The sequence below is a fragment of the Rana temporaria genome, chromosome 10 (genome assembly GCF_905171775.1).
Source record: "Rana temporaria chromosome 10, aRanTem1.1, whole genome shotgun sequence".
NCBI classification, from domain to species: domain Eukaryota; kingdom Metazoa; phylum Chordata; class Amphibia; order Anura; family Ranidae; genus Rana; species Rana temporaria.
The window spans coordinates 1,808,880-1,821,242 of NC_053498.1; the positions used below are offsets into that span (position 1 = coordinate 1,808,880).

Here is a 12,363-nt window from a genome sequence, read left to right on the forward strand (position 1 = left end):
AGCCAAACTCCGGGCAGCTAAAAATGATGCTGTGCCTGCACTGCAAGGGTTAATGTTTTGTGTACAGGAGAGGAAAAAACTGTTTACTTTAACCACTTCACCTCCAAAAGGTTCTACACCCCCCCCCCTCAATTCTCATGGCCTGGGCATTATTCAGCACTGCGCTACCTTAACTGGTAATTGCGCGGTCATGTAACACTTTACCCAAATTACATTTAGATATTTTTTTTTGGCGAACCTCGGCACCCCAGATGTTTCGGAACTACATTTCCCATGATGCTCAGGCACTCTGCAGTGTAGTTGAGCATCCCCCCCCCCCCCCCCCGTGACCCGGCGGTGGGCTGTAGTGGCCCCCCCCCGTGGGCTGTAGTGGCCCCCCCCGTGACCCGGCGGTGGGGGCTGTGTCTGTCGCCCCCCCATGACCCGGCGGTGGGCTGTCCCTCTCCCCCGGCGGTGGGCTGTCCCGTCCCCCCATGACCCGGCGGTGGGCTGTCCCTCTCTCCCCCCCGCCTGTGACCCAGCGGTGGGCTGTCCCTCTCCCCCGGCGGTGGGCTGTCCCTCTGACCCCCCCGTGACCCGGCGGTGGGCTGTCCCTCAACCCCCCCCCCCCCCCGTGACCCGGCAGGGGGGCAGTTCCGTGACTCGGCGGTGGGCTGTCCCTCTGCCCCCCCCGCGACTTGGCGGTGGGCTGTCCATCTGCCCCCCCGCGACTCGGCGGTGGGCTGTCCCTCTGCCCCCACCGCGACACGGCGGGGGGCTGTCCCTCTTCCCCCACCGCGACACGACGGTGGGCTGTCCCTCTTCCCCCACCGCGACACGACGGTGGGCTGTCCCTCTTCCCCCACCGCGACACGACGGTGGGCTGTCCCTCTGCCCCCACCGCGACACGACGGTGGGCTGTCCCTCTGCCCCCACCGCGACTCGGCGGTGGGCTGTCCCTCTGCCCCCACCGCGACACGGCGGGGGGCTGTCCCTCTTCCCCCACCGCGACACGACGGTGGGCTGTCCCTCTTCCCCCACCGCGACACGACGGTGGGCTGTCCCTCTTCCCCCACAGCGACACGACGGTGGGCTGTCCCTCTTCCCCCACCGCGACACGACGGTGGGCTGTCCCTCTTCCCCCACCGCGACACGACGGTGGGCTGTCCCTCTTCCCCCACCGCGACACGACGGTGGGCTGTCCCTCTTCCCCCACCGCGACACGACGGTAGGCTGTGCCTCTTCCCCCACCGCGACACGACGGTGGGCTGTGCCTCTTCCCCCACTGCGACACGGCGGTGGGCTGTGCCTCTTCCCCCACCGCGACACGACGGTGGGCTGTCCCTCTCCCCCCACCGCGACACGGCGGTGGGCTGTCCCTCTCCCCCCACCGCGACACGGCGGTGGGCTGTGCCTCTCCCCCCACCGCGACACGGCGGTGGGCTGTGCCTCTTCTTCCCCCACCGCGACACGGCGGTGGGCTGTGCCTCTTCCCCCACCGCGACACGGCGGTGGGCTGTGCCTCTTCCCCCACCGCGACACGGCGGTGGGCTGTCCCTCTTCCCCCACCGCGACACGGCGGTGGGCTGTCCCTCTTCCCCCCACCGCGACACGACGGTGGGCTGTCCCTCTTCCCCCACCGCGACACGGCGGTGGGCTGTCCCTCTCCCCCACCTGTGATGACTTTGGGATCGTAGACTGGTGTACTGTGGGTGGGGGGGGGTGCATTTCTTTTATTAAGAAACAATGTTACTCTTGCAGTGTTGGGCTCTCTCGTTCTTTAGCTGCTTGGTGGGCTTCAAGGGGCCGGTTTATAAAGGAGGGCGGAGTTATTGCTTTACCGTTCAGCGCCGAAAATCTTAAAAACAAAACACATTCCTGGGGATGGCGATGTTTCTACCCCCCCCCCCCCCGGGGGCCCCCGATAAATGAGACATTCCTGGGAAGGGAAATTGTGGAGAGGTCGCCTTCTATAGGCCGGCAGATTTTAGATTTTCTTGTATAATAAAGGTGATCGGAGAACGCGGCCCGATCGAGTCAGATACAATTCTCTCCAGAAAATGCCCCCCCCCCCCCCTGACCCTTTACAATGGGGGCCCCCTTGGTACCCCTTCTGATGTCACCACGCATCTCCATTCACATTCCAACATCTTCCCATCCCCCCTACAGATTAATCAGCCGAAGCTTCCCATGAGGACTCTGGACACGCGCATGCTGCAGAAGGGGCCGGACTTCACCCCAGCGTACGCAGATTTTGGACGGTTATCCCCGGGGGGTCGTGGGGTACCTGTAAGTATTTTTCTTTTTTTTATTATTAGTTAAATTAAAAATGAGCAAAGCATATCCCTTCTATAGTGTGTATTTGCCTCAACCCAAAGCACCGAGTGTGATTTCTGTCTGTGAGTCACTTCTGACTCCTCCAAGGGATCATCGGAGGGGGTGGGGGGACTCCAGCACAAAGCCTGTGATTGACAGCCTCAGCTGTGCATGTTTTCCTATGAGGAGGTGGGGGAGTGTCCTTTTCCTCCACTCAGGTCTTAGATTACACCCAGCTATGTGCTGTGCAGTGTGTGTGACATGAAATCCCCGCCTCCTGGAGCGTGGAGATGCAGTGTAAATGATAGACTTTGAACGTCTGTAGAGGGGAGAGGGCTGCAGATAAAACCGGTCCAAATTGGCCCAGTATATATATGTATATATGTGTGTATGACTGTGTGTCCCAAGCGTGTCATGATCCTATGGGGTAAAAATGACCGCACCAGCCAAGCAGATACTGGCTGGAAAAAGCGCCCAGAGGCGATTCAGTTCGCATGCGTTGCGCTATACAAGTCATTCATTCATTCAACTTGCATAGGATTGGTTGAATCCCTGAGGCCGGTCGCTTCTCTCGGTATATGGAAGGGTTACAACCACTTTAACCCGGTGCTGAGGAAACTGGATTATTCCCAGAAGACCCAGCTGTTGTTTTAATGGTGAAGATTCTAACATCTGATTGGCTGTCCTGGGCAATACCAGCAGTGCATCTTTTGTTATTCTTAAAGGAGACTCCTAGGGATCTCTCGCAGACACAGGCAGGCAGATATGAACGGTCGGGGCTGCTGTTGGAAATCACAGGGTCCTGTACAACCCCCCCCCCCCCCCCCCCCAGTCGTCTTGTTTTACCAGCCCTGTTGGGGGCCTTTGGTGAAATATCCAGGATCTTTACAGAGGGATACAGGCAGGGCGGCCATCAGGAATTATGGGGCCCCTTACCACAGCTTCAGGCATGGGGCCCCTGGAGCAGAGAACCGGGGAGGGGGCTGCTGCCGGCTGAAATTGAGAAGTGGGGGGGGGGGGGTGCGGCGAATTGAGAAGTAGGGGGGGGGCCCTTTACAAAAAAAAAAAGAAATAAAGAAAAATATATATTAAAAAAAGGGGCGTAGCTATCCGGGGACCTCTGGGCCCTTTAATAAACAGAAATAAAAAATATATGTAAAAAACCTCTGGGCCCTTTAATTTTTTTTTTTCTATAAAAAGAAATTAGAAAAAAAGGGGGGTTGCCATCCGGGACCTCTGGGCCCTTTAATAAAAAAAAAAAAAAAAAATTATATAAAAATAAACATTTATAAAAAAAGAGCCCCCCTCTTCTTTTTTTTATTTTTTTTATAAATGTTTATTTTTATATAATTTTTTTATTTATTTTTTATTAAAGGGCCCAGAGGTCCCTTTAGTAAAAATAAAAAATATATATACACAAAAATAAACATTTATATTAAAAAAGGGCATTTGCCACATGGGGCACTGGGGACCTCTTATTTATTTATATATATTTTTTTTTAAAAGCGGGTTGCCATCCAGGCTCCTTACTGGTGTACTGCCTGTACCCCCCTGATGGCGGCCCTGGATACAGGGATTGAAGACAGAGATTCCCCTGCCTCTTTCTCTGCAGCCTCAGCTGCACTGGACAGTGAATGAATGGGAAGTGCTCTGTACTGAGTGACTTCCTGTTCACAAACAGCACAAGCACAGTAACCACAATGGATTATGCTTCAGTGGTGAATGAACACAGTGAGTGATCGGAACCAATTGCTCACTGCGTTCATTCAAGAAAGGAAGGGGCTGGTAAATAGGAATTGTTTAACTAGCCCCCACGCTCTCCATCCTGAAACCTTCCCCTGTGTGCTCTCAGCAGCTGCTGGTGGGAGAGGAGGGGGCGGGGCACACCGGGAGGCCCGGACAGCAGCCGCGGAGGAAGAAAAATTCTGAGAAGCCGGCAGAGCTGCAGGGGGGGAACCATAGGAGTTGGCAATCAGACAGTACAGCCATTGCTCATGCTTGGCCGGTGCCTGGGGCCCCCGGTACAGGAGGGCCCGGCTGTACTGCCTTTATCAGCAGCCCTGTGAATGATGAACCTGCAAGTCATTGCTGAAATTGGAAGTCTGTGGGATCGGCTCAGGATCGATCGTGCTGTCGGGTGATCTCATTAATGGGCTGAACTAGAGGAAATCATGGGGTCCCAACCAGCCTGCCTGTCAGCCCCCCACCCCTGATGATGTCACGCTGACTTCATCAGTCAGGCCAATGCGTTCTGCTATTCTGTGTTTGGGAGTCCCATAGACTGCTTACAAGATTGACTGTATTACTGTTGGCAGAAGTAGGACACCCACAGGCAGCCCCTGACCTCATAGGGCCTCGGGATCCCGTACAGGAGTACCACCTATACCCCATACTGGTGGCCCCCGTGGCGAACTCTTCTTGCTGGCTATGGTCATGGAATAAAGTGACGAGTTGTGATTTTTGTTGGGAACGTCTGACGTTGTTGCCCTTCTTCGATCTTCCAGTTGCTGAATGTTGGCGGACCCAGGCGGGCACAGCCGGGGGGCCAGAGAAGGGAGCCGAGGAAAATCATCATGAACATCTCGGTGACAGAAGATGTCCACCTGAAGAAGTCGGAGAACGCCTGGAAACCCACCGTGAAGAGAGACAGCCAGCCTGAGGACCCCGACTCTGTGCGCACCCAGGTGAGAACGCAAAACCATCGTCCCATGTTACTGCTTCTGTGGGGGCTCGGGGGTCTAAAACGAGACTTGGCGGGGGGCTCGGGGGTCTAAAACTTCATCAAGAGACATGTCGGGGGGCTCGGGGGTCTAAAACTCCATCAAGAGACATGGCGGGGGGCTCGGGGGTCTAAAACTCCATCAAGAGACATGGCGGGGGGTTCGGCCTCTGGGGCGGGGGGTTCGGCCTCTGGGGCGGGGGGTTCGGCCTCTGGGGCGGGGGGTTCGGCCTCTGGGGCAGGTGGGGGCTCGGCCTCTGGGGCAGGTGGGGGCTCGGCCTCTGGGGCAGGTGGGGGCTCGGCCTCTGGGGCAGGTGGGGGCTCGGCCTCTGGGGCAGGTGGGGGCTCGGCCTCTGGGGCAGGGGGGGCTCGGCCTCTGGGGCAGGGGGGGCTCGGCCTCTGGGGGGGAGGGGGCGGAGTGCAGACTGGGCTGCCTGGAACAGTGATTGATCCCGTTCACCTGTGAGCCCTTCCTTCCTGCCACCCATCAGGGACAGCGTGGTCTGTCTGTGATATATACTTTATTTGTTTTGATTATTACAGGTACTTAACCCCGTCATTTTCTTCACATACAGTATCTCACAAAAGTAAGTACACCCCTCAGTGACATTTCTTGTATCTTTTCATGTGACGACACTGAAGAAATGACACTTTGTATCTACAATGTTGTGTAGTGAGTGTACAGGGGGGGGGAGGGGTTTACACAGGGGGGGGGGGGGACAGCTTGTATAACAAATAACTCAACACACAGCCATTAATGTCTAAACCGCTGGCAAGAAAAGTCGGTACACCCCCTAAGTGAAAATCTCCAAATTGGGCCCAAAGTGTCAATATTTTGTGTGTCCGCCATTATTTTCCAGCACTGCCTTCACCCTCTTGGGTATGGTCTGAGCACTGACAGGCTGACCCCTCCCCCAGCAATGCTGGCAGCACTCATACGTCTATTTCCCAAAGACAACCTCTGGATATGACGCTGATCACGTGACCTCAACTTCTTTGGTGGACCATGGCGGGGGAGGGGAACCCGTCCTGTTATACCGCTGGATGGTCCCGGCCCCCGGGCTGCAGATCAGTTTCAGGGTCTTGGCGATCTTCTTATATCCTCGGCCATCTTTATGTAGAGACACAATTCTTTATATCAGATCCTCAGAGAGATCTTTGCCATGAGGGGCCATGTTGTCCTTCCAGTGACCAGTATGAGAGAGTGAGAGCGATAACACCAAATGTATCACACCTGAGACCTTGTAACACTAACCAGTCACATGACACCGGGGGAGGGGAAATGGCTAATTGGGCCCAATTTGGACATTTTCACTTAGGGTTAAGAGGGTTAAGGCAGTGCCGGAAAATAATGGCGGCCACACAAAATATTGACACTTTGGGCCCCAATTTGGACATTTTCACTTAGGGGTGTCCTGACTTTTGTTGCCAGCGGTTTAGACATTAAAGGCTGTGTGTTGAGTTATTTTGAGGGGACGGCAAAGTTACACTGTTATACAAGCTGTGCACTCACTACACAACATTGTAGATACCCCCCTGTGTACACCCCTCCCCCCCTGTACACTCACTACACAACATTGTAGATACAAAGTGTCATTTCTTCAGTGTTGTCACATGAAAAGATACAAGAAATGTCACTGAGGGGGTGTACTTACTTTTTCTGAGATACTGTATATATTGTACATTCACAGCAGTCTCTGCTGTCAAGGAGCTTGCAATCCAAGGTCCCTCAGTCATTCATACACATACTAGGGGCATTTCTCCCCCCAGCATGTCTTTGGAGGGTGGGAGGAAATTGGAGTACCCGGAGGAAACCCACAAAGACTCCAGGTACTAATTACACTGGCTGGGAAGGGATTAACATCTTGGGGCACATCAAGGGGTAAATGTGTGCCTAACAATGTGTGCGGCTTTCACTAATGGATCTTTAAGTTTCTTATCTCTGCTTTGCAGGGAGAAGACACAGAGAGATCTCCCCCTCTGTACAGAGCTCTGTGTTGATTGTCCACACAGAGCTCTGGGCTGTGATTGGACACGGCTGATCAGCAGGTCCAGGCCCTGAATCATTGGGCGGGATCTGTTGACGTCTGCTATGTCAATCACAGAGGAGTGGGCGGGATCTGTTGACGTCTGCTATGTGAAATCACAGAGGAGTGGGCGGGTACGCTCCTCATACGCAGCGATGTTGCAGTACCTCGTGGTGCCTGTAGTGAAAGTACTGTGACGGGGTGGCAAGTGGTTTATAACCGTCGGGTTACATGTTTATCTGCAGAAATAATAAGTATTGTCTGACCCGTGCACCGCTCTTTTTCTCCATCGGAGGCTCTCTTCCGGAAAGTCCGCAGCATCCTGAACAAGCTGACCCCACAAATGTTCAACCAGCTGATGAAGCAAGTGACGGACCTGACGGTGGACACGGAGGAGAGGCTGAAAGGCGTCATTGATCTCGTCTTCGAGAAGGCGCTCGATGAGCCCGGCTTCTCTGTAGCATACGCCAACATGTGCCGGTGCCTCGCCACGGTGAGTGAAGGGACCCCGCAATGGGAAAATGTCAGTGGGGGAGGAATGGTATGTCATAAAAGGAGGGGACAAGAACTCCGGCCTTACCCCTTCCCTCCAAAACTTGTCGCAAGCTCTCTCCTGTGTGGAAATTGCACCCAATTCCCCAATGACACGTGTTTGTAGAGGAGAGGGTCCATCGCGCGTGTTTGTAGAGGAGAGGGTCCATCGCGCGTGTTTGTAGAGGAGAGGGTCCATGACACGTGTTTGTAGAGGAGAGGGTCCATGACGCGTGTTTGTAGAGGAGAGGGTCCATGACACGTGTTTGTAGAGGAGAGGGTCCATGACGCGTGTTTGTAGAGGAGAGGGTCCATCAGGCGTGTTTGTAGAGGAGAGGGTCCATCAGGCGTGTTTGTAGAGGAGAGGGTCCATCGCGCGTGTTTGTAGAGGAGAGGGTCCATGACTCGTGTTTGTAGAGGAGAGGGTCCATGACACGTGTTTGTAGAGGAGAGGGTCCATCAGGCGTGTTTGGGTAGAGGAGAGGGTCCATGACACGTGTTTGTAGAGGAGAGGGTCCATGACGCGTGTTTGTAGAGGAGAGGGTCCATGACGCGTGTTTGTAGAGGAGAGGGTCCGTGACACGTGTTTGTAGAGGAGAGGGTCCATGACACGTGTTTGTAGAGGAGAGGGTCCATCGCGCGTGTTTGTAGAGGAGAGGGTCCATGACGCGTGTTTGGGTAGAGGAGAGGGTCCATGACGCGTGTTTGGGTAGAGGAGAGGGTCCATGACACGTGTTTGGGTAGAGGAGAGGGTCCATGACGCGTGTTTGTAGAGGAGAGGGTCCATGGCGCGTGTTTGTAGAGGAGAGGGTCCATGACACGTGTTTGTAGAGGAGAGGGTCCATGACACGTGTTTGTAGAGGAGAGGGTCCATCAGGCGTGTTTGGGTAGAGGAGAGGGTCCATGACACATGTTTGGGTAGAGGAGAGGGTCCATGGCGCGTGTTTGTAGAGGAGAGGGTCCATCAGGCGTGTTTGGGTAGAGGAGAGGGTCCATCAGGCGTGTTTGGGTAGAGGAGAGGGTCCATGACGCGTGTTTGGGTATAGGAGAGGGTCCATGACCCGTGTTTGTAGAGGAGAGGGTCCATGACCCGTGTTTGTAGAGGAGAGGGTCCATGGCGCGTGTTTGTAGAGGAGAGGGTCCATGGCGCGTGTTTGTAGAGGAGAGGGTCCATGGCGCGTGTTTGTAGAGGAGAGGGTCCATGGCGCGTGTTTGTAGATGAGAGGGTCCATGACCCGTGTTTGTAGAGGAGAGGGTCCATGACCCGTGTTTGTAGAGGAGAGGGTCCATCGCGCGTGTTTGTAGAGGAGAGGGTCCATGGCGCGTGTTTGTAGAGGAGAGGGTCCATGACGCGTGTTTGTAGAGGAGAGGGTCCATGACGCGTGTTTGTAGAGGAGAGGGTCCATGACACGTGTTTGTAGAGGAGAGGGTCCATGACGCGTGTTTGTAGAGGAGAGGGTCCATGACACGTGTTTGTAGAGGAGAGGGTCCATGACACGTGTTTGTAGAGGAGAGGGTCCATGACGCGTGTTTGTAGAGGAGAGGGTCCATGACACGTGTTTGTAGAGGAGAGGGTCCATGACACGTGTTTGTAGAGGAGATGGTCCATGACGCGTGTTTGTAGATGAGAGGGTCCATGGCACGTGTTTGGGTAGAGGAGAGGGTCCATGACACGTGTTTGTAGAGGAGAGGGTCCATCGCGCGTGTTTGTAGAGGAGAGGGTCCATCGCGCGTGTTTGTAGAGGAGAGGGTCCATGACGCGTGTTTGTAGAGGAGAGGGTCCATGACACGTGTTTGTAGAGGAGAGGGTCCATCGCGCGTGTTTGTAGAGGAGAGGGTCCATGACGCGTGTTTGTAGAGGAGAGGGTCCATGACGCGTGTTTGTAGAGGAGAGGGTCCATGACACGTGTTTGTAGAGGAGAGGGTCCATGACGCGTGTTTGGGTAGAGGAGAGGGTCCATGACGCGTGTTTGGGTAGAGGAGAGGGTCCATGACACGTGTTTGTAGAGGAGAGGGTCCATGACGCGTGTTTGGGTAGAGGAGAGGGTCCATGACGCGTGTTTGGGTAGAGGAGAGGGTCCATGACGCGCGGTTGGGTAGAGGAGAGGGTCCATGACGCGTGTTTGGGTAGAGGAGAGGGTCCATCGCGCGTGTTTGGGTAGAGGAGAGGGTCCATCGCGCGTGTTTGGGTAGAGGAGAGGGTCCATCGCGCGTGTTTGGGTAGAGGAGAGGGTCCATCGCGCGTGTTTGGGTAGAGGAGAGGGTCCATCGCGCGTGTTTGGGTAGAGGAGAGGGTCCATCGCGCGTGTTTGTAGAGGAGAGGGTCCATGACACGTGTTTGTAGAGGAGAGGGTCCATGACGCGTGTTTGTAGAGGAGAGGGTCCATGACACGTGTTTGTAGAGGAGAGGGTCCATGACACGTGTTTGTAGAGGAGAGGGTCCATGACGCGTGTTTGGGTAGAGGAGAGGGTCCATGACGCGTGTTTGGGTAGAGGAGAGGGTCCATGACACGTGTTTGTAGAGGAGAGGGTCCATGACACGTGTTTGTAGAGGAGAGGGTCCATGACACGTGTTTGTAGAGGAGAGGGTCCATGACGCGTGTTTGGGTAGAGGAGAGGGTCCATGACGCGTGTTTGGGTAGAGGAGAGGGTCCATGACACGTGTTTGTAGAGGAGAGGGTCCATGACGCGTGTTTGGGTAGAGGAGAGGGTCCATGACGCGTGTTTGGGTAGAGGAGAGGGTCCATGACGCGCGGTTGGGTAGAGGAGAGGGTCCATGACGCGTGTTTGGGTAGAGGAGAGGGTCCATCGCGCGTGTTTGGGTAGAGGAGAGGGTCCATCGCGCGTGTTTGGGTAGAGGAGAGGGTCCATCGCGCGTGTTTGGGTAGAGGAGAGGGTCCATCGCGCGTGTTTGGGTAGAGGAGAGGGTCCATGACGCGTGTTTGTAGAGGAGAGGGTCCATGACACGTGTTTGTAGAGGAGAGGGTCCATGACGCGTGTTTGTAGAGGAGAGGGTCCATGACGCGTGTTTGTAGAGGAGAGGGTCCATGACGCGTGTTTGGGTAGAGGAGAGGGTCCATGACGCGTGTTTGGGTAGAGGAGAGGGTCCATGACGCGTGTTTGGGTAGAGGAGAGGGTCCATGACGCGTGTTTGGGTAGAGGAGAGGGTCCATGACACGTGTTTGTAGAGGAGAGGGTCCATGACGCGTGTTTGGGTAGAGGAGAGGGTCCATGACGCGTGTTTGGGTAGAGGAGAGGGTCCATGACGCGTGTTTGGGTAGAGGAGAGGGTCCATCGCGCGTGTTTGGGTAGAGGAGAGGGTCCATGACGCGTGTTTGGGTAGAGGAGAGGGTCCATCGCGCGTGTTTGGGTAGAGGAGAGGGTCCATGACGCGTGTTTGTAGAGGAGAGGGTCCATGACGCGTGTTTGGGTAGAGGAGAGGGTCCATGACGCGTGTTTGGGTAGAGGAGAGGGTCCATCGCGCGTGTTTGGGTAGAGGAGAGGGTCCATGACGCGTGTTTGGGTAGAGGAGAGGGTCCATCGCGCGTGTTTGGGTAGAGGAGAGGGTCCATGACGCGTGTTTGTAGAGGAGAGGGTCCATGACGCGTGTTTGGGTAGAGGAGAGGGTCCATCGCGCGTGTTTGGGTAGAGGAGAGGGTCCATCGCGCGTGTTTGGGTAGAGGAGAGGGTCCATGACGCGTGTTTGGGTAGAGGAGAGGGTCCATGACGCGTGTTTGTAGAGGAGAGGGTCCATGACGCGTGTTTGTAGAGGAGAGGGTCCGTGACGCGTGTTTGTAGAGGAGAGGGTCCATGACGCGTGTTTGTAGAGGAGAGGGTCCATGACGCGTGTTTGTAGAGGAGAGGGTCCATGACGCGTGTTTGTAGAGGAGAGGGTCCATGACGCGTGTTTGTAGAGGAGAGGGTCCATGACGCGTGTTTGTAGAGGAGAGGGTCCATGACGCGTGTTTGGGTAGAGGAGAGGGTCCATGACGCGTGTTTGGGTAGAGGAGAGGGTCCATGACGCGTGTTTGGGTAGAGGAGAGGGTCCATGACGCGTGTTTGGGTAGAGGAGAGGGTCCATGACACGTGTTTGTAGAGGAGAGGGTCCATGACGCGTGTTTGGGTAGAGGAGAGGGTCCATGACGCGTGTTTGGGTAGAGGAGAGGGTCCATGACGCGTGTTTGGGTAGAGGAGAGGGTCCATCGCGCGTGTTTGGGTAGAGGAGAGGGTCCATGACGCGTGTTTGGGTAGAGGAGAGGGTCCATCGCGCGTGTTTGGGTAGAGGAGAGGGTCCATGACGCGTGTTTGTAGAGGAGAGGGTCCATGACGCGTGTTTGGGTAGAGGAGAGGGTCCATCGCGCGTGTTTGGGTAGAGGAGAGGGTCCATGACGCGTGTTTGGGTAGAGGAGAGGGTCCATGACGCGTGTTTGTAGAGGAGAGGGTCCATGACGCGTGTTTGTAGAGGAGAGGGTCCGTGACGCGTGTTTGTAGAGGAGAGGGTCCATGACGCGTGTTTGTAGAGGTTCCTGGCGGGTGAAGGTTCACGTGTCTCTGAATAATGGACTCTTCTTCTTCTAGTTGAAAGTGCCGATGACCGATAAGCCCGGGAGCACCGTGAATTTCCGCAAACTGCTGCTAAACCGCTGCCAGAAGGAGTTTGAGAAGGACAAAGCGGATGATGACGTGTTTGAGAAAAAGCAGAAGGATTTGGAGTTGTCAAAAACGGTAATGCGGATACCGCCGTGTGCTGGAGTGACGGCACTCGTGTATATGTCCCTCAACACCCATCAG

At 55.4% G+C, this 12,363-nt stretch overlaps 1 protein-coding gene across 17 annotated transcripts in view; it reads left to right on the forward strand.

Moving 5' to 3' along the window:
* EIF4G3 (eukaryotic translation initiation factor 4 gamma 3) overlaps positions 1–12,363 on the forward strand; it is a 105,822-nt gene that overhangs the window by 65,953 nt on the left and 27,506 nt on the right. For all 17 annotated transcript variants that reach the window (XM_040326731.1, XM_040326733.1, XM_040326734.1 and 14 more), the window contains 4 exons: positions 2,149–2,268; positions 4,800–4,979; positions 7,337–7,534; positions 12,151–12,297. In XM_040326731.1, coding sequence (XP_040182665.1) covers positions 2,149–2,268; positions 4,800–4,979; positions 7,337–7,534; positions 12,151–12,297 — 645 coding nt within the window. The remainder of the gene's footprint in view (positions 1–2,148; positions 2,269–4,799; positions 4,980–7,336; positions 7,535–12,150; positions 12,298–12,363) is intronic.